The following is a 20448-nucleotide window of genomic DNA, read 5'->3' as shown; positions in this document are numbered from 1 at the left end:
ATAGTCATACAGGTAGTATCAGAGATAAGCTTTGAACCTTGGACTCCCCAGTATGCAGTCATGTGTTCCTTATATACATATCATTAGTGTATGGGCTATTCTGTTTCTCCTGATTTTATTTCTGTATAATTTTGTAAGTCATAGGATCATAAATTTATAGCTGGAAAGGATCATAAAGAGTTTATAGATGAGGAAACTGAGGTTCATTGTGGTTGAGGAATTTGTTCAAAGTCACAATGTAGTAAGCAGAAGAGTCAGGATTAGAATTCAGTTCCTTTAACTCACATCCAAAGTGCTTTTCACTACTGTCTCTTTTGATGATGCTATACTGCTTCTCTCAGAGCTGAAAGTGACCTAAAAGATATAAACTCTTCTCTTTATGAATGAGCAACTGGAGACACAGAGAAGTCGTTCCATTAGCCCAAAGTCATATGGGCAGTAATAATTAGATCTGGGATTCAATCTGAGTCTTCTTTTGGCAATCTTACCACCAGCAGCAGAACATACCCAGGTCTCCTGACTCCCAGGTCAGAGTTCTTCTCCTTATACCCCCTCTCCCACTTCTTCATTCCCCAACTCCCAACAACTTGTCCTTGTTTCTCCCCCACCCCTAAGCTCTTTTGGCTCTCCTGATACTATAATCCTTCCTTTTTCAAAATTGCTCTGTGTCTCTAGTGACCTTCGTCCAGCTTCCTATGATTGCTTTGCTCCTTTGAAGCAATTTTCTTTACCATCCCACACCTATTAGATTGGCTATTATGTCAGAAAAGGAAAATAACAAAACTTAGAAGGGGATATGGGAAAACTGGGATGTGAATGCATTGTTGGGGGAGTTGTGAACTGATTCAATCATTCAGGAGAGCAATTTTTTTTAAGTTTTGGAAATTTTTGTTTAATTAATTAGTTTAGAATATTTTCCATAGTTACAAGTTTCATGTTCTTTTCCTGTCTTCCCTTAACTCTCCTCCTGTAGCTGACGCACAATTACACTGGGTTTTACAGGTGTCATTGATCAAGACCTATTTCCCTATTATTGATATTTGCACCAGTGTGATCTCTTAGAGTCTACATCCCCTATCATATCCTCATTGACCCATGTGATCAAGCCATGTGATTCTTCTGTGTTTCTATCAGGAGAGCAATTTGGACCTATACCAGAAGGGCTATAAAACAGTACATACCTTTTAACCTGGCAATACCATTACCAGGTTTGTATCCCAAACAGATAAAAACCAAAAAGGGGAAGGACCTATATAGACAAAAAAATTTAAAACTTTTTTTTAGAGGGACAAAGGTAAATGAGGGGGTACTCATCAACTGGGAATGGTTGAGTAAGCTGCAGTATATGATTGTAATGGAATACTATTGTATTGTAAAAAATGGCAAGCAAGAAGAGCTCAGAAAAACCTGGGAAGATTACACAAACTGAAGTAGAGTGAAATAAGCAGAACCAGGAGAAAGTCACTGTACAGTGACAGGAATTCTTTACAACAAACAACTGTGAGTAATAGCTTTTCTCAGCAATGCAGTGATCCAAAACTATCCCACAGGACTCATGATAAAAATGCCATCTACTTCCAGAGAAAAAGAACTAAGTCTGAAACCAGACCAAAGCAAACTTTTTTTCATTTTCTTCTCTATTTGAGTTTCCTTCCACAAAAGGATTAACATGGAAAAAATGTTTTACATGATTGCACATGTAAAATCTATGTGAGATTGCTTACCAAATCAAGGGGGTTGGGGAATGGGAGAGAATTCAAGACTCAGTAATCTTTGAAAAATGTTGGAATTACATGTAATTGGGGAAAAATAAAATACATTTAATAATGAAATAATCCTCTTCCACATCCCAAGCCTTATTTACTTTGCACCCCTGACATCTTCCTCCAGTTCCCTAAACTGTGCTTTGAGCCCTGAATGTCAACTGCCTCTAGTTCCCTAATCTTAGTGAGTTCTCCTGACATTCTCCACCTCCCATGTTCTGCATTAATCTCCTCTTCTTCCTCAGGCTCTCTATTTCTGACTTCATTTTCTCTAACCCCTCTTTACATCCCTCATGTCAATCTCTTCCCCTCTCCTAGATGCTCATGATACCATGTGCTTCCATTCCTCATTTTGCAGCCCCTGGTGCCATCCTCTGTACCCTTGACATGAATGCCTACACTTTCCCTAGGTTCATTGACTGGCATCAACCTCTCTTAGTTCCTAGGCTCCCTTGGTCATCCTCTTCCAATTTCTTAACCTCTCCTTGTGCTTCCACATGGCCAGACTCTAATAGTTGCATAGATTTGTTCCTTGTCCATGTCTTTCTTTTCCACTCCTTAACTATATTTGGAGTCCCTGTTATCATCCCTTTCCAGTTCCCTGGACTTGCTTTATGACCCTGTCAACTCTATTTCTGGAAACCCAAGTTTGCCCCTTTGCCTTTTAGGAACTTGCCTTGGGGGAAGTCCTTGACTGACCTGAGTGACTTAACTGACACTACCTCTGAAATGAACAATAGATTTTGAGGTACTTCATGAGCCCAGTTTAGATAAAATTAGTAGTCAGTCAAGCCTTAGGTATCCTTTATTTTTTTTTTAAATCCTTACCTTCTGTCTTGGAATTGCTTCCAATTGTCTTGGAATTAGAATACTGTACATTGCTTCCAAGGCAGAAGACTGGTAAGGACTAGGCAATGGGGGTTAAGTGACTTGCCCAGGGTCACACAGCTGGGAAGTGTCTGAGATCAGTTTTGAATCCAGGACCTCCCATTTCTAGGCCTGGCTCTCAATCCACTGAGCCACCCAGCTGCCCCCTCTTTGTTTAGTTTTAAAAGTTTATCAACATTAACGTGGTCATTCAGCCCCTGGCTGGAATCATCTTTTTTTGTAGCTAGTGCAAAGCATCAGCGGCTTCTTGTCAGTCATGCCCTGGGCTCCTCCCTTCCTTGTATCCAATGTAGAGCTAGTCAATCCTTCTTCCCTGCCCTTGTTCTTCCCCCTTCCTCCGCCCAAGGTATATGAGACCCTCAAGTTCTGTTACTCTTTGGAGAGTCATCTTTGTCAGTGCATTCTCTCAGAGATACTGTTCCCAGAGTCCCAGAGCCTTGGCTTGGTGGGGACTCCGTGTGGTGAGGAATACAACAAACTTGTCTCTGACCTGATTAGAGGTTTGGTTCTTCTGACCATTTTAGTGGTTCTGTGTTTTTCCAAGTTAACAACCCTGGCATGAATCCCCCTCTCCTTTTCTACCGTTGCTCTCTGACGTCAGTTTCTTCCAATTCCTCAACTTTGGGCTGCACTACTGCTGTCATCAGCCTCATTAGCGCTTTTCCAGCTCCTCAACTTGGTTCTGAGTTGTTGAAGTCAGTCTCCCTCTCTATCCCTCAGTTGGCTCTGAGAACTCTGACAACATCTCTGTCCTGTACCTGGACTTTACTCTGCACCCGACATGTCCTTTCAATCCCCTAGACACATTCTGTGTCCCTGACATTAATCTTTTTCCTGTGCACCCGCGCGTGCGTGGGGTGGGTGGATGGTATTCTGAGCCACTGACTTCATCTTTCATTCTTGGGCCCCACAACGTCATCCCTTCCAGTTTCCCAGACATTGTGCTCTCTGCTTCTCTTGGGAGTATGTTGTGTGTGGTGTGTGTGTATGTGAGAGAGACAGACAAGACTTTCTGACGTCATCTTCCATTTTTATTCTGGGCCCCCCAACGTCATTTCCTTCTAGTTCCCCATACAGGCTCTGTCCCTGACATTGATCTTCCTCTCTTCCAGAGCGAGGGTGAGGTGGGGTAGGGGGAGGGGAGGGCCCTGAATCCCTGACGTCAACCCCTTCTAGGTCTCTAACCTCGCTCTTCCATGCTGACGTCAATCTCCACCCTTTCCCTGGATTTACTTGTTACCTCCCCTTGACGTCAATCTCCTCCCCTTAGAAATGATGTTCGATGTCTCTGACGTCATCCTCCTCCCCCAGGGTCCCATCGCTCTACGCCCCCGACAGCAGCCTCCCCCGGCCCTCGGAAGCTGCTCACTTCTCCTGGCGTCATCTCCCCTTCCCTCCCTTCCCCTCCCTCGGCGGGTTTTAACCCGTCCCTGGCTCGCCCCATTCCGTTCTGCCTTTCCCGCTCGCTCCGCCTGGCTCCCTTTCCCTAGCCCTCCTCCTCCCGTGATGCCCCGCGGCGGCCTGAGGTTGTTGCCAGGGCGACGCGCGTTTCCGGCGTGGCCTGAAGATGGGGTCCCGGGGGCTGCTGGTGCTGCTGGTGCTGCTGTTCCTTCTGGCCGGGACCCCCAGGGACGACCCTCCCGTGACCAAGGCCCACGAGCCCGCGGGGGTCACGATGAACTCCCAGGAGCTGATGTGGAGTTCCAAGAGGCCCAGACCAGTCACGGATGGTGGGTACCGAGGAGGCGGGGGCGGATCAGCCAGGAAACACGGCCCGGACCCCGCGATGGACCCCAACATTTATTAAGCGCCTGCTGTGTGCACCTAGAACACCCTGTGTGTGTGTGTGTGTGTGTGTGTGTGTGTGTGTGTGTGTGTGTGTGTTGGGGATGGGGTACTGGTGCTGAGGAGGAGCCACGTAGTGAGACCCCAGCAAGTAGGTACTACCACTAATGCTATAGCATCTGTTAAGTGCTTGCTGTTCGCAGAGCTCTCCCGATCAGGCAGCAAGCCTGTACTGCGAGAAGCAAATATAAAAGTGCATCCTGGAGGCTTAATTATAATAAAAACAGCAAACATTGATATAGCTCGTTAAGGTTTGCAGACCATTTTATATGTGATAACTCATAGTCTTCACAACAACCCGAGCTAGAGAAGTGCGGCTAGTCTACTCATTTTATAGATAATGAAACTGAGTCAAACGGATTAAGTGATTTACCCTGGGTCAAAACAGCTAGTTAGGGTCTGAGGAAGACTCTCCTGACTCCAGGTCCAGTGCTTTGTCCTCTAATAAAACCCTTACCCTCCATCTTAGAATCAATACTGGGTATTGCTTCTAGGACAGAAGAGCAGTAAGGGCTAGGCTATGGGAGTTAAGTGACTTGCCCAGGGTCATACAACGAGGAAGTGTCTGAGGCCAGATCTGAACCAAGGACTTCCCATCTCTAGGCCTGACTCTCAATCTACAGAGCCACCCAGCTGCCCCTATATGTTTTCTAAAGGCAGGTGCCAGGATAAGATACCTAAAAGTAGCTAGAAATGTGTTAGGGAATAACAACAAATAGACATAATAACATAACAGCTGACATTTACATGACTATATAAATATAAACATTATTTTACTTATATAAAATATATGCACATATAAACATTAAAGTTTGCAAAGCATTTTATCGTGCTCTCTCATTTGATCCTCACCACCACCCTGCTAGTAGGTGCCATTATAATCACCATTTTATAGATGAGGAAACTGAGGCAAACAGAGGTTGAAGGATTTACTCAGGGTTCATACAACTAGAATCTTCAGTCACGTTTAAATTGGAGTCTTAACATAGTGGATAGCCATTCAACAGGACCCACTCACCATTAATTGGCAGTGTAGCTTTGATTTATTCTTTTTCCATCTTGGTTCTGTTAACCTCCTCTGAGGCTGCCTGTGTTCACCATTTTAGCTTCAGACTTAGACACCCAATGTGCTTTAGCCTTGTGGTGTCTCAGAACTCCTAAGTCCAGTGATCCATAAGCTTTGGCCTCTTCAGTCCTGGGAACTCCAGGCATTTGACCCAAATCTGTCATATGCTTATTTAAAAAAAAATGCTTATCTTCTATTTTAGGATTGATACTAAGTATTGATTCCAAGGCAGAAGAGCAGTAAGGGCTAGAGGGTCACACAGCTAAGAAATATCTTTATCCAGATTTGAACCCAGGTCCTCCTGACCCCAGGCCTGGCACTCTATCCACTGAGCCACATAGCTGCTCCCTGCCATATGCTTTGAAAAAAGCAGTGTGTGTAGATGTGTCCACACACACATATTACATTTTGTAAGGTAATAGAATTGCTCTACTGAGTCTTCTATACTTTTTTCAGGGCATCTTAAAACTTGTTTTATTGAAGTTCTTTTTTGCATTGTTTCCCCTCATATTATGATTTTGGTCATTCCCTAAATTGCTCTTCTGGTTCAGCTTATTTCAGTCTATATTTCTTTTTCCCCCTTTTTTTATTTAGAGTATTTTTGCATGGTTACATGATTCATGATCCCCTTTCCTGCTCTTTCCTCCCCCGCTCCTGGAGCTGACAAGCAGTTCCACTGGGTTATGCTTGTATCATTGTCCAAAACCTATTGCCATGTTATTCATATTTGCAGTCAGTTCATATTTCAAAGAATCTCATATTCATAATTTCTTCAGGCATAATAAAATACATTATATCATTTACCACCAGTTATTTGTTCATCTATTCTCTAGTTGATGACGTATTTTGTATCCTAGTCTTTGCTTTTTTTCCCAAAGAGGAAAACGGACATTATGTTGGGCCTCAGTTTCCTCATTCAAAATTTTTTTGACAAGTTGAATCATCTTATGATAAAGCATGTTTCATTCCTCATAAAAGATCTACTGTATGCACTGTCTACAGCCCTGAAAATGAAGTCAAACATTGAGAGACAACAGAACTCTGGTCAAATACAATGATCAGTGCTATTCTTGTACTATCAAAAGTTAAGGAATATATCCCACCCTTCTGTTAACAAAGTATTGTGGGGAAGGTACTTTGAAGGAGACATTATTTGGATGCTGGGAAAATATCTTATATAAAAAAAAATATATCCATGGATTTAAAAAATGACAATCTAATATTTTCATGCTCCAATTTGTTACTTTGCAATAGTTAATTCCCCCAAAACAGCATTAGGAAAATTCATATGTAACTTTGGAAGTCATTAGATTTTATATTAGTAAAATATATGGTAGAGAGGGGCTTCAAAGCCAGAATGATCTGGGTTCTAGTTCTGCCTCTGACATGGTGGCTTTGTGACCAAGGCAAGTCCCTGAAACTCTCAGGCAATTCTTTAAAACCATAAATTGCTGAGAAAGTGCTGACCCTCATTGGTGGAAGGAATTTTGGGAGTTCCCTGTACCAATGAAATCACAGGTCTTGCCTCCATCTTAAAATACGTGGTGTATTATAACAACTTAGATGACAGTTTGTTGACCTGCTCTGTTTTTTCTAGTTACTGCTTTGTGTGTGTGTGACCTATTAGTAGAAGAATGTGATATTAACTGCTGCTGTGATCCTGACTGCAGTCCCACAGATTTCAGTGTTTTCTCAAAATGCTCAGTTCCAGTTGTCAAGTAAGTTTACAACTTTGGTGACTCTAGTAGTATGGGATTGACACTTGATACTAATTCCTCCATTGCTTTCTGATGAATCTAGAGTATTCACCCAATCTTTGTTCTTTTAGCATTTACAGAAAACTAGCGTACCATTTCAATTGTTTATCCATTGTTTGAAAACTTTGTCACCGGAAGGAAACTAAAATTTGTTTTCTTCAGTTCAGTGGATTATTTCAGATCATTTCAAGTCAGCCATTAGGCCCTCTAGTGATTTATCAATGGGACAGATATCATCACAGCAATCTCCTCTTGGTATGGGACTAGCCAGATAACAAGGCAGGGATAAGAGAGAGCTTAATGTTGTTTAGAAGTGCAAGGTGCTATCCCTTGTGCCCTCAGAATTTCTGCTTAGAAAATGTATTTCAGTTTTGAAATCATCAACAAACTTCACGTCCCATTTTTATAACATCAGCAAGCTATTTTTATGAACGATTTTTAGAAAAAAGCTATAGTTTGATTTCATACAGTTTTTGCAGATGACAGAATTCAACAGGTAGGAAGACTTTGTTTAGACTTCTGAATGGTAAATTTTCCAAAAATTCTGTTAGTTCGTATTGTACATAAGAACAATGGAAAACAGCATCCTCAGATGATTAGAATTTGAAGACTCGTTTGAATTATTCACATTTCAAGGCTTTAAAAAAGTAAGTGCTCAGAGGAAGATAATTGATGCAGATAGTAGGATGAGGAGGCTAACTTATTGTTCTGGGAGAGATAATTTAACTGTAGCTTTATAGAAGGCTTACTGAGTGTTATTTGAGAGATTGAATGCTCTTTAGAGTTATACAGGATGCTTTCATCAAAGCTTTTTTGCTGAGCAAAGGAAAAACGGGTCCATTCCTTCAGTATCTCAATGGATTTGTTGTTTCCTCCATGTTACTACTCCCTCTAACAATGCAGATCGCAATGCTTCCATATCTGCATATCCTATATGACCCTAAGCTCCACACGACCTGCCATGGTGGGCAGGGCCCACCCTCACTGTACTGGGGGCCTTCCTCAGCTTCTCATAATATGGATATTAGTGGAGCATGACAGCTACCTATCAGTTACCTTTTCTAATGGTTTTCTTAAAGGAGTTTACAATTAATATAGGTAAGGTTTCTGTGCAGTCCGGAAGCTTTTGGCCTATCTTCTTACTCTTGAACCATAGTTTCCAGCATTTTTTTTTTGCCATCCTCTCCTACATACATTCATTGAAGTCATTAAGTATTAAAGTATATTTTGATTTAACTAGAGGGTTGGTCTCACAGAGTTCTTTAGCCTGGCTGTTGGCCATGCCTGAAATATTCCCCCTCTTTTCCTCTACCCCTTGGAATTCCTGGTTTCCTCTAAAACTCACCTCAAGGATCACCTTCATGAATCCTTTCCTAGGTCTTCCAAGTGCTAGTGTAGCCTTCCCTCCAAGATTACCTTGTATCTTTTTTGTATGCCTTGTCACCCATGCTAGAATACAAGCTTCTTGAGGGCAGAGGCTCTTTGTTATCTCCATTGACTTTGTAGCTCTAGAGCCCAGCCCAGTGCTGAGACTTAAATGCTTGATCAACCAATGAGTAGACTTCATCTTGTTATTTTCCACAACAAAGATGGAAATAGAAACTACCATCATTTTTGCAAATATGAGGTAATGAATGCCTTAGAAAATGATGCTTCTTGTTACCTTTAGATGCATGCCAGAGTGAACTCCACTAATTCCTTTATTTTCCTTCCTATGGAGACATTATGAACTTTCTATTTATCTGTAACTTTTTTTTGCTTTCTCATTTCATTTATAGTAAGAGAATCAAGGTAGGTGCAATGTTTATCCATCCATTCATTGAACAAGGATCTCATAAGAGTCCCAGTGTATAAGCTGCTATTTATGGTCAAGGTAAAAACTATGCTTCTTCGCCTCCTTATCAGCAATTGTCACTATTAAAGTAGAAAGATTGAGTCCCATTTTGTATTTTCCAATTTTTAAATGATTTTCTTTGGTCAAAAAATTAATCACCAAGTGGCCAATGTATCAGTGATGCCTATTTCTAGATAGGCCAACCCTCAGAAAGCAGATTTAATCTGTAACTGGATCATACTCAAAGCTTTTCTCATTTTAGAGAAACTTCCAGAGTTTATGCTCCCCTGCATAGGCTTTAAGAACCTCCTCTTCATTAGAATGGGACTTTGTCCCATTTCTAAAACATAAAATATCAATTAAGCAGAAAGTTTGGGGAAGGGGTTAATTTTCATTTTCTTGTTGATGGAAAGTTAATTTAAAATGTTTATAATTTTTTGCTACAATTATTCTTAACATATTGACTTTCCTGCATAACTATTTTTCTCAATTTTTTGTTTTCATTGAGACTTTTTTAGTTCATACTTTTATCATCTCATTATTGCACTACGGTAACAATCTCCTCACTAGTAGAGTCTTGGCCCTTTTTCTTTCTCTATTCTAGCCCATTACATGAACCATCATTAGATTAACCTTCCTAAATTCTGCATGTCACATTCCTAGATAGAAACCTTTAATGTTTTTTGATTGCCTTCAGAATAATATTCAAAAACCTTACCTTAAACATTCAATGCTCCCTTATTTTATCTGCAAATTGTTCTCACTCTTCTCAAATTGTGCTCATCCATCCCTACCACTGTACCACTTGTTCTCTCTTTTCTCTCCACCTCCCAAGGATTACTTCCCTATTCTCCTGCACCTTTTCAATCTTTCAAGGTCCAGTGAAGTTCCCTCTCCTTTCTGATCAGTCCACTTGCAAGTGATGTCTTGTTCCTTAGAGTCCTAATTTCTGTTCTGTGCAGTACTCACTTGGCAACTATCATTTGCTTCCTTAAATTGTTAGTTATCCTTTTTATGTGTGTATGCCTTATCTGCATTTCAAGTTCCTTAAGAGATTTATTGCCTTATGCTCCACAACAGTGCCTAGCAGCAATGACCAAATAAACAGGAACAGACTGATCAGATGATTTTCCTTGCTTTTAGCAGGTCTGCTATCTCTGCCTCCTGCTTTCAATTCTGCTTCAGTTGTCATTTATCAGTATCATCGTTAACTACTGTGAAAACTATCTTTTCATAAATGCTGCTGGTATCATCTTCCTAACTTTTTTTCCAGTTAACTACCTACCTCTACTTCTGCATCTTCCTGCTTCATCATCTGGTCCATCCATCTGTCAAATTGATTGCCACCTGTCACCTCCTGAGTAGACTATCTACTTGGTTATGCCATGACTTCTAAGCACAAAAAACATCAGATAATTTTAGACAGATGTGTTCTTTCTTATTCAGTATGATATATTCTTACTATCTTAAATTCATAACTTTATTCAGCAGACTAGGAATTCTTGAGTCATTCCTAATGTCAAGGTTACAAACAAAATTGTAATCCAAGCCTCTATGGATTGTTACCCTAATTTCTTGTTTTTTAATGATTACTTGTATCACAAAGCCCTTGCCTTTTCATATTGTACTAAGTTTCTTGGTGGTTATTTATACATGTCTAGATTTATTTTTTCTTATTACAAAAAAAGCAGAATAAAAAAATGCTTGACTTTAAAAGGTCAGTGAATAAACTCAGCAATATATATCTATTTCTAACATATCATATATTCACAAATAGTCTCAGCAAAACTGTTAACTAAGGATATTATATCCATCTGACCGTTTTAAGCCACTCTTGTCAAAATGATCTGTATTGTAGCCCTTATAACTGTTTTAATTAATTTTTTTATTTAAAAAAATTTCCACATAAGTTTCCCAAAGTCATATGATCCATATTGAATCCTCCCCCCCCCCCCCTTATTTCCTCCTCCTCCCAGAGGTGACAGGTAATTCAGTCTGGGTTATACATATATTATCATGCAAAACACATTTCCACAATCACTTTTGTGAATAATCTTATAAAACTGAAACCCCAAAACATATATCCAAATAAACAAGTGATAAATCATATTTTTTCCACCTGCATTTATACTCCAACGATTCTTTCTCTGGAGGTGGATAGCATTTTTTTTTAATAAGTCCTCAGAATTGTCCTGGATCACTGTATTGCTATTAGTAACAAAGCCTATCACATTTGATTGTTCCATAGTATTGCAGTTACTGTGTATAATGATCTCCTCCTGGTTCTGCTTATTTCACTCTGCATCAGTTCACCTAGGTCTTTCCAGCTCTTTCTAAAATCATCCTGTTCATCATTTCTCATAGCACAATAGTATTCCATCATAAACCACAATTTGTTCAGCCATTCCCCAGTTGAGGAAGAATCCTTTAGTTTCCGATTCTTTGCCACCATAAAAAGGAGCAGCTATAAATATTTTTGTACAATTTTATGTTCTTTCCTATTTAATTTCCCATTAAAAAAAATCTCTTTGGGATACAGACCCAATAGTGGTATTACTGGACCAAAAGGCATATATTCTTTTATAGCCCTTTGGGCATAATTCCAAATTGCCCTCTAGAATGGTTGGATCAATTCACAACTCCACCACTAATGCATTAGTGTCCCAATTTTGCCATATCCCCTCTAACATTTATCATTTTCCTTTACTCTCATATTGACCAATCTGATAGGTGTGAGATGGTACTTTAGAGTTTTAATTTGCATTTCTCTAGTTAAGAGGGATTTAGAACATTTTAAAATATGATTATTAATAGTTTTGATTTCTTTATCTGAAAACTGTCTATTCATATCCTTTGATCATTTGTCAATTGGGGAATGACTTAGATTCTTGACTTAGTTCTTTATATATATGAGAAATGAGACCTTTATCAGAGAAATTGTTATAGAAATCCCTCCCCCCCCAGTTTGTTGTTTCCTTTCTAATCTTGATTGCATTGATTTTGCTTGTACAAACCTTTTAAATATAATATAATAACAATTATTTATTTTACACCTTATAGTGTTCTCTATCTCTTGTTTGGTCATAAATTCTTCCCTTATAACTTTTTGTGTTTTCAGCGAGAATAATCAGTTCTGCATTCAGAAGGTAGCTGTATATTCTATTAACTTTACAGCATATCCACCTCAAAGAGTATTTAAAGTAATTGAGCAATCCAATCCATCTTTTTTCTGCATCAACATTCTAAACTGTGAGTATTTAATGAAAAGTACATTTAGTTAAGACACAGGGGAAAAGCTTCCTTTAAACCTCTTTTGTAGCAAGAATAAAGACTGAATTCAAGATTTCAGTAATCTAATCCTTGTGGTATAGCAAAGGTAAAAGGGAGTTTTTTCTCCTCTTTTCTCTCTCCTTTGCAAATCTCTTCAAGGAACTCAACTAACTGCATATCAATAGCTTTTCTTTTGAAGTAATTGTGTTTATTGTTTCATAATTTGTAATATACTGAGCTATTTGATTTTTTTCTGAATGTTTTTTTTTAATTTGACTTCCTCTTTGTTGTAATGGGATAGCTTTGAATAGTAGCTGTAGTTCCTTTTTCCTTTTTCGCTTTTATTTTTATTGAGATTTGCATAAAAACAAGGTATTTATTTTTATCAGTTCATTTAGCATTGATCAGGGCCCATCTTCAGAGAATAGGGATTTAAAAATGCCACTAGGACTTGAGAGATTAGAGAGATCATGGGGCTTCATTTATGGTACTGCTTATCTTTTAAAAAATATTTTTCACCCTTACAGTTCATTGTTTTTATCAAAATTATATTAATATTCTTATTCAGTTATTCTCATAAATATGAAAGAGTAAGAGCTTAAGTTACTGATTTGTAACTTATAACATGAAATAATGCTACTGAAAATCATTTTTCTGTTTGCGGACATATTCAAAGATAAATGCAGACCACTTTTATTCTTCTGGCTTGTAGAAAACAGAAGAACTACCCTCCAGTGCTTTTTTTGGGGGGGAGAGGATAGAATGGGATGAGGGAGTAATCTTTCTCTATTTCCAGTATGACATGTAAAAATTAAAATTTTTTTAGCCTAGAGAGGGCTTCCTTCTCTAAGGTAGATTATTGACAACTATGTATCTAGTCTATAGGATGGAGAACAGAGTTGACTTTATAATTGGCTCCATTGTATTGTTGGTCTATAGAGTACAACAGCCATTATTTAGTTTTCTTTCCATATTGTGATGCCAAGTATGCCCAATCCACTGACTTTCCAGAATCCAAGCAGGTAGAACAATAGAATGATGTGTCATGAGTTGCAAGGGGCCTTGCAAATCATATGATGCAGCCTCTTCATTTTACAGAAGAGGAACCTGGAGTCTGGTAGAGATACAGTGGCAAGGGTATAGAAGAGGATTCTATGGCAACAGTTGGGTTTAACCTGATGATGCCTTTCAAATGAATACATTTCTTATATTGCTCTTAATTCTGTTTCAAGGTATATTCTTGAAAAGCTTTTATGTTGACATTGACATTTTCTTTCACAACAGATAAATTGGCATTTTCCTTTATTACTCCCAAATTCCCTAATGAAAATAATTTTGATAAGTTCATGAAAATCTCTGCTAATTTTGCCAGCAATAAAGAATCAGACATATTTCATCCATCTATATTAGGAACGAAATACAAGGTAAGTAGAGAAGCTGATTTTAGTGATGTCCCCTTTCTAAGACTATAGATCATCACACTGGAAAATGTACTTTCATCTATCTTATTTACTGGGATTGTATACTTCTTTAAGGCAGGGATCTTGTTTAATTTCATCTTCTTATTCCTGATGTTTAGCATAGTATCCTGCACTTAAAATGCTTTTTGAATTGAATTGAATCTTGCAAGATGTCAGGAAAGCTAGTTTTGTGATAATATAGAATTTACATTATAAGCTTAAATTTTGTAACTAATATAGAAATGCTAACCAAGATAGAAGAAACAAATACTTTATAGGAAGGGCAAAAAATAGGTCTTTTAAACCTCCATTAAGTATGCATTCTTTTTGTAGTTATTTTCATTGTTCTTGGCCTCAGCAAAATGCAGGAAAATGCTTGTATTATTATATTATTAGAGTTAGATTAACTTTTCATGTCTGAAGGTCTCTTCTCAAATCTGATTTAATTTTATATCTTCGAGGGCTGAAATGGCTCCTACCTTTGACTTGGTTAGCCACCCAAATACCATGATCCAAACTATTCTGCCACTATATATAAACCCTCAAGGTATAATTGAGTCTTCTTAGCCAATCCCATCCCAACTCTGCTATCATAACACCTCACTTAATCCAGTGCCTTTACACTTTCCAAATTGGTCAAGGATTTTTTTGTCCCTAGATTGGTTCAGTAGAAATATTCTCACTTGATAAAGGTACCAGGGTTAGAGTATTTGTTAGTTCTGTTAAGTTTACAAAGTCTTTCATAGTTGATTTTTCTACAGCATCACTCATATTGTGTAAATTGATCTCCTGGTTCTTACTTTATTTTGTATCAGTAATGGTTCTCTTCATCATTTCCTGGCAGTATTCTATCATATTTATGTGCCATAACTTGTTCAGCTATTCCTCAGTTGATGGACATTCTCTCAGTTTCCAATTCTTTTCCACCATAAAAAGATCCACTATCAATACTTTTGTACATATAGGTCCTTTTCCTCTTTCTTTGAGGATTGGAATCACTGGGTCAAAGAGAACACACAGTTTAATAGCTTTTTGAGTATAGTTCAAAATTGCCTTCTCGAATGGTTGGGGGAGCCAAGATGGTGTCTTAGTTGCTAGCAGCAAAAGCTGAAAACACTCTGACTATCCTTCTAAACCAATCTTTAAAAAGTTTTGTTTCAAAACATTGCCCCCTCCCCAGTTTCTTGCTTTCCTTCAAATTTTAGCAGCATTGGTTTTGTTTTTGCAAAGCCTTTTTAATTTTGCATAATCAAAATGATCCATATTCCCAGAACCTCATGTTTGGCCATGAACTCTTCCCCTATTCATAGATCTGACAGATAATTTCTTTTTATGCTCCATTCACTTGCTTATGATATCACCACTTATATCTAAATCATATATGCATTTTGAGATTATCTTAGTATACAGTGAGAAATGTTGATCTGTACCTAGTTTCTGCCAGACTTCTTTTCAGTTATCTCAACAGTTTTTAAAAAATAGTGAATTGTTGACACAAAAGCTAGTATCTTTTGAGTTGAACTGTGCTAACTTGTTTCTGTATAATGTATTTATATATTTTACTGATCAACCTCTCTATCCTTTATACAGTATCAAATAATTTATTGATTCCAGCTTTGAAGTATTTTTTTAACCCTCACCTTCCATCTTAGCATCAATACTGTGTATTGGTTCTAAGGCAGAAGAGTGGTAAGGACTAGGCAATGGGGGTCAAGTGACTTGGCCAGGGTCACAAGCTGGGAAGTGTCTGAGGCCAGATTTGAACCCAGGACCTCCCATTTCTAGGCCTGGCTCTTAATCCACTGAGCCACCCAGCTGCCCCCTGTAGTATTTTTAAATATCTGGTTACTCCTAGAACTTCATTGGGTTTTGCTTTGGGAAAGTAAATTTCATTATTTTAGTTGCACTTTTTCTATTTCTTTAGAAATAGATTATTGTTTTTTGTTGTACTGATTGTTGTCAATAACCATAAGCCTTCTTGGTTATTTGTTTTTATAGTATGGTGTTCCACTGCAGACTTCAGATTCATTTCTGAAACTTCCAAGCCCTTCAGTCTCCATTGAATGTGTAGATAACAATCCTATAGGTAAGTCTTTATATGCTCTCATTCCTCTTTGACCACAGTTAAGGGAGTCCTATTGCACTTGTCTGCTAAGGCAACTCTTTCTGTTTTGGACATTTCTGGTTGCTGCTATAAAATCCCTTCTAATGGTGACCTGAAGTTGGCTTCCTGGAAACTTCTGCCTTTTTGTTTTGATTCTGCTCTGTGGAATACCACAGCAACTGTACTGATATTCTACTGACATTTCCCATCTAAATCTGAAACTGGCTGTAATGTAATCCTCTCTCATCCTTGGAGCTCACCTGTCCAACTCACACTGCTGTGGACAAATGGCATCCTCAAGGGTGGCTATCCCCCTGAAGGCAGCTTACCAGACTGCCCAGTAGACTCAGTTCTTTAGTAAAACCATTCTACCACATGCTATCCCTAAGGGAAAAAAAGCATCACGTGCAAGCCATTCGTAGCTTGTTTCACAACTTGCTTTTCTCTTTTCTTTTCATACTTGTAACTTGGAATTTCTTCCAGTGCCTGCTTTTAGAAATTTCTTTTTATTTTGCTTAGACTTCTTGGTAATTCTGCTTTGATTTCTAGGCTTTCTGAGGGACCAGACTGTTGAATGTAGCAGAATAATAACTCTGGAACAGTGCAGTAAAATAAAAGCCCTTAATATGGACCATTATACCCAGCCCAAAATTTTGGCAGTAAGTTCAGTTTGAAAATGCTCCTGCTAACTTACTTTGAATTCTTTTTAACCATTTAAGGTAATTTTGCTCATTCTAACATAATGTCTCATTTGCTCTGATTGCCAGACTCTTCCCAATATAGTTCAGTGAATGAAATGAGTGCAAAGTATCTCTTAAGCCCTTCCTATGTGCCAAGCTCTGTCGTTAAGAAATCAGGATACCAAAAGATTTGCAGGATGTCAATTCCCCCTCTTAGCCTGTTTCCTCTTCTGTAAAGTAGCCATACTAATAGTACCTGCCTTCTAGGGTTACTGTAAGAGGAAACTGGGATCATTTTTATCTAACTCTTTGCAAGCCTTGAAGTGCCATATAAATGCTAGCTGATAATTATTATCTTTAATTATTCATTTAATGGGGGAGACTGTGCATAAAGGGCAGTGATGGTAAGTCGTAGTCTAGGAATTCCTAAAAATGGTGAGAGGAACAACAAAGCAGTTTATTTATACTGATTATAATCCAGTTCTCAGAGAAAGAGGCAAAGTTAAGGACCTTATTATTTTACTTATTGTTTTTTAGCTCTTGCAATAATTTACTAAATATTGGTTTCAAGGCAGAAGAGCAGTAAGATCTGGGCAATTGGGATTAAGTGACTTGCACAGGATCATACAGCTAGGAAGTGTCTGAACCAGATTTGATCTAGGATCTTCTGCTCCAGACTTGGTGCTCCATCTACAGAGGCACCTCGCTGCCCCTGCAGCCCTTTAATAGGTTTCTCCACTTCCATTTTCTGAATACCGTAGAGCTACATAAAGTTAATCTTTCTGTCATTTTTCGTGGTCAAAAAGAGTGATTACTCCAAACTCTGTAGCCTAGCATTTCAGCATGTCCACAATTGGGCCTTAAGCTACTATTCTGATTTTTCTCCCATTATTCTCCAATACCAATCTCCTTCTCTGGGTAGGCTCCCCTTATAACATGTTTTACATATTCCTACCTCCATGTCCTCTCTTGAAGGGAAATCCTACCAATTCCTCTCTGCCTTTCTGAATACCATCCCTCTTTCAAGGCCCTGCTTACGCCCAGCTTCCATTGTTTCTCTAAATACTCCAAAGACTTATTTCTTCTTCAAAACTCATAGTATCATAGAATCTTAGATTTAAAAGACATCTGATCATCTTGAGGTTATAGAATTAATAGATTAAGGGCAGGAAGGGACCTTTCAGATCATCTAATTCAGTCTCCTACTGAGCTTTTCTATTCAAATTATACTTTTACCATAATCTGATTTGTACTGATAGTTAAAGTTTCATGTGTTTATATCTTAAATGCCCACATTATTTTTAAGGGACTGGAATGCAGCAACCCAGCAACCATGTTCTATATAGCTTTTCTCCTTCCCTTTCCCCTTTCCTCCATTTCCTAGTATTTTGCACATAGGAGGTACTCAAGAAATACTTATTAATTAATGAATTGAGAAAAAGCTCAAATGTTCCTCTACACTAGCACTGTCAGGAGAGTTGGCTGATGTCATGATCTGTTTAGGAGTAAATTTGGAAGCAAAATGACAAACTCTGTCCCTAATATGAATTTGATAAGAATATTGACAGCATATTCAGATCACAGGAAGTTCAGTTATTTTTCGGTTTCAAAGTCTTCAAGAAAAAAAAAACCCTTAGCTGTAAGAAAAGGTATAAAAAAAGAAAGATAATGATTTTCTATAATATGCAAATATAACTGTTTCTATTTTCTTTTTGTCTAGGTACCTAATTCACATAAAGAGGTAAGGGATCATATTTGTTTTAAATTTTTTCCCAATACATGTAAAAACAATTTTAACATCAGTTTAAAAAAAATTTGAGTTCTAAATTCTCTCCCTCCCTACCCTCATCTCCATTCTTTGAGAGAGCAACCAATTTGATCAAGGTTATAAAAGTGCAGTGATGCAAAATATATTTCCATATTAGTAATATTGTGAAAGAAAACAAAGACCAAAAAAACAACCCAAACAAGAAAAATAAAATTTAAAAAGTATGCATTGAACTGCCTTCAGAATCTATCAGTGGATAAGCATTTTTCATTATAAGCCCTTTGGAATTGTCTAGGTCATTATTTTGCTGAGAATAGCTGAGTCATTTACAATTGATCTTTGCACAGTATTGCTGTTACTGGGTACAATGTTCTCTTGGTTATATTCTTTTCACTTAGCATCAATATATGTGTTTCCAAATTTTTTCTGAGAGTAATCTGTTTGCCATTTCTTATAGTACAATAATATTCTATCAAAATCATATTCTGTAACTTGTTTATCCAGTCCCCAATTAATAGACATCCCTTTAATTTCTAGTTCTTTGCCACCACAAAAAGAGATGTAATAAATATTTTTACATATAGGCCCTTTTCTTTTTTGTTTTTAATCTCTTTAAACTCTTTAAATTTTAAATCTCTTTAAAATCTCTTTAAAAAAATCTCTTTAATCTCTATAAACCTAGTAGTGATATTGCTGGGTCAAAGGGTATGCACATCTTTATAGCTTTTTTGACATAGTTTCTAATTTGCCTCCAGAATGATAGAATCAGTTCACAGCTCCACTCTCTTTCTTTTTACCCTGTCAGTCCTCAGAAGTGTTTTGCTTTTTACCACCACCTCCCTTAATCTACCTTCCCTTCTATTAGCATCCACCCTACTCTTATCTCTGTCCCCCCCCCCCTACTTTTCTGTAGGGTAAGATTCATTTCATATTCTTTTATTTTTTTCCCATCCTTTTGATTTTGTTTTATTGTTTCTTGATGCCTCCTGAAGTCATTAGCTTCTGCTTGCCAAATTCTTATTTTTAAGAAATTGTTTTCTTCAGTGAGCTTTTGTATCTCCTTTTCTATTTGGCTAATTCTACTTTTTAAGTTCTTTTTTTCAGTGAATTTTTATACATATTTTCCCATGTGGCCAATTCTGCTCTTTAAGAATTTCTTCTCTTTAGTGGATTTTTGTGCCACTTTTACTGTTTGGCCTGTTTTGTTTTTTCAGGTGTTAATTTCATCAGCATTTTTTTTTACTTCCTCTACTAATCTGTTAACCCCCCTTTTTTTTAATGATTTTTGGCATTTCTATTTATTTTCCCAATTTTTCTTCTATCTCTCTTATTTGATTTTAAAAATCATTTTTGAACTCTTCCAGGAATTCTTTTTTGGGTCTTTGAGGCTTTGAATGTAGTGGTTTTTACTTTGTTGTATTCTTCTGAGTTTATATTTTGGTCTTCCCTATCACCATAGTAACATTCTATGGTCAGCTTCTATTTTTTGTTGTTTGATCATTTTTCTGGCTTCTTTCTTAATTGTCTTAATAAAAAACTATTAAAGTTCCTTCTTAATTGTCTTAATAAAAACTGTTAAAGTTCCTTGGGTGAAAGTTGATCCCTGTTCCTCAAATGGAGTGGGGTTTTGTTTAAAAATTCAGGATCTTTGTGTAGCTGCTTTTAGGGCTAGTTCTGGGGATCTGCAAGTTTTCAAATCTTCCCAGTTGGTATGATCTAAGGAGAAGTATGCTTAATACTCTCCTGGCCTGGGCTCTTGTCTATTAGTGACTACATGCACTCTTTCCCCTCCTGAATTGTGACCAGGGCCTCCACTTCCTTGTGACCAAATGATCCAGTGTGCTAGTGCTCCTCCTTGCTCTGGGATTATGATCCAGGATTGTAACCTGCATCTGCATGTAATGCAGCAGAGTACTACATTCAGTCCCCACAAAGAGACTCCTGTAATCAATTTCTTACAAGTTGTCATACCCCCTTATTATCTATGAGCTGAAAGTTTTTGAAGCCACTGCT

The 20448-nt window shown here is 37.9% G+C and overlaps 1 protein-coding gene across 2 annotated transcripts in view; it reads left to right on the top strand.

The window, feature by feature from the left end:
* Positions 1-3946: 3946 nt before the first annotated feature.
* Positions 3947-20448, top strand: part of TCTN1 (tectonic family member 1) — a 31921-nt gene continuing 15419 nt past the window's right edge. For both annotated transcript variants that reach the window (XM_007489841.2, XM_007489840.2), the window contains exons 1-7: positions 3947-4381; positions 7160-7280; positions 12272-12402; positions 13708-13847; positions 15882-15969; positions 16537-16646; positions 18388-18408. In XM_007489841.2, coding sequence (XP_007489903.2) covers positions 4219-4381; positions 7160-7280; positions 12272-12402; positions 13708-13847; positions 15882-15969; positions 16537-16646; positions 18388-18408 — 774 coding nt within the window. In that variant the 5' untranslated portion in view covers positions 3947-4218. The remainder of the gene's footprint in view (positions 4382-7159; positions 7281-12271; positions 12403-13707; positions 13848-15881; positions 15970-16536; positions 16647-18387; positions 18409-20448) is intronic.

This window comes from Monodelphis domestica, chromosome 3 (genome assembly GCF_027887165.1).
Source record: "Monodelphis domestica isolate mMonDom1 chromosome 3, mMonDom1.pri, whole genome shotgun sequence".
NCBI classification, from domain to species: Eukaryota; Metazoa; Chordata; class Mammalia; order Didelphimorphia; family Didelphidae; genus Monodelphis; species Monodelphis domestica.
Note: the sequence above shows the minus strand (reverse complement) of the source record. Positions and strands in the feature narration are given on the sequence as shown.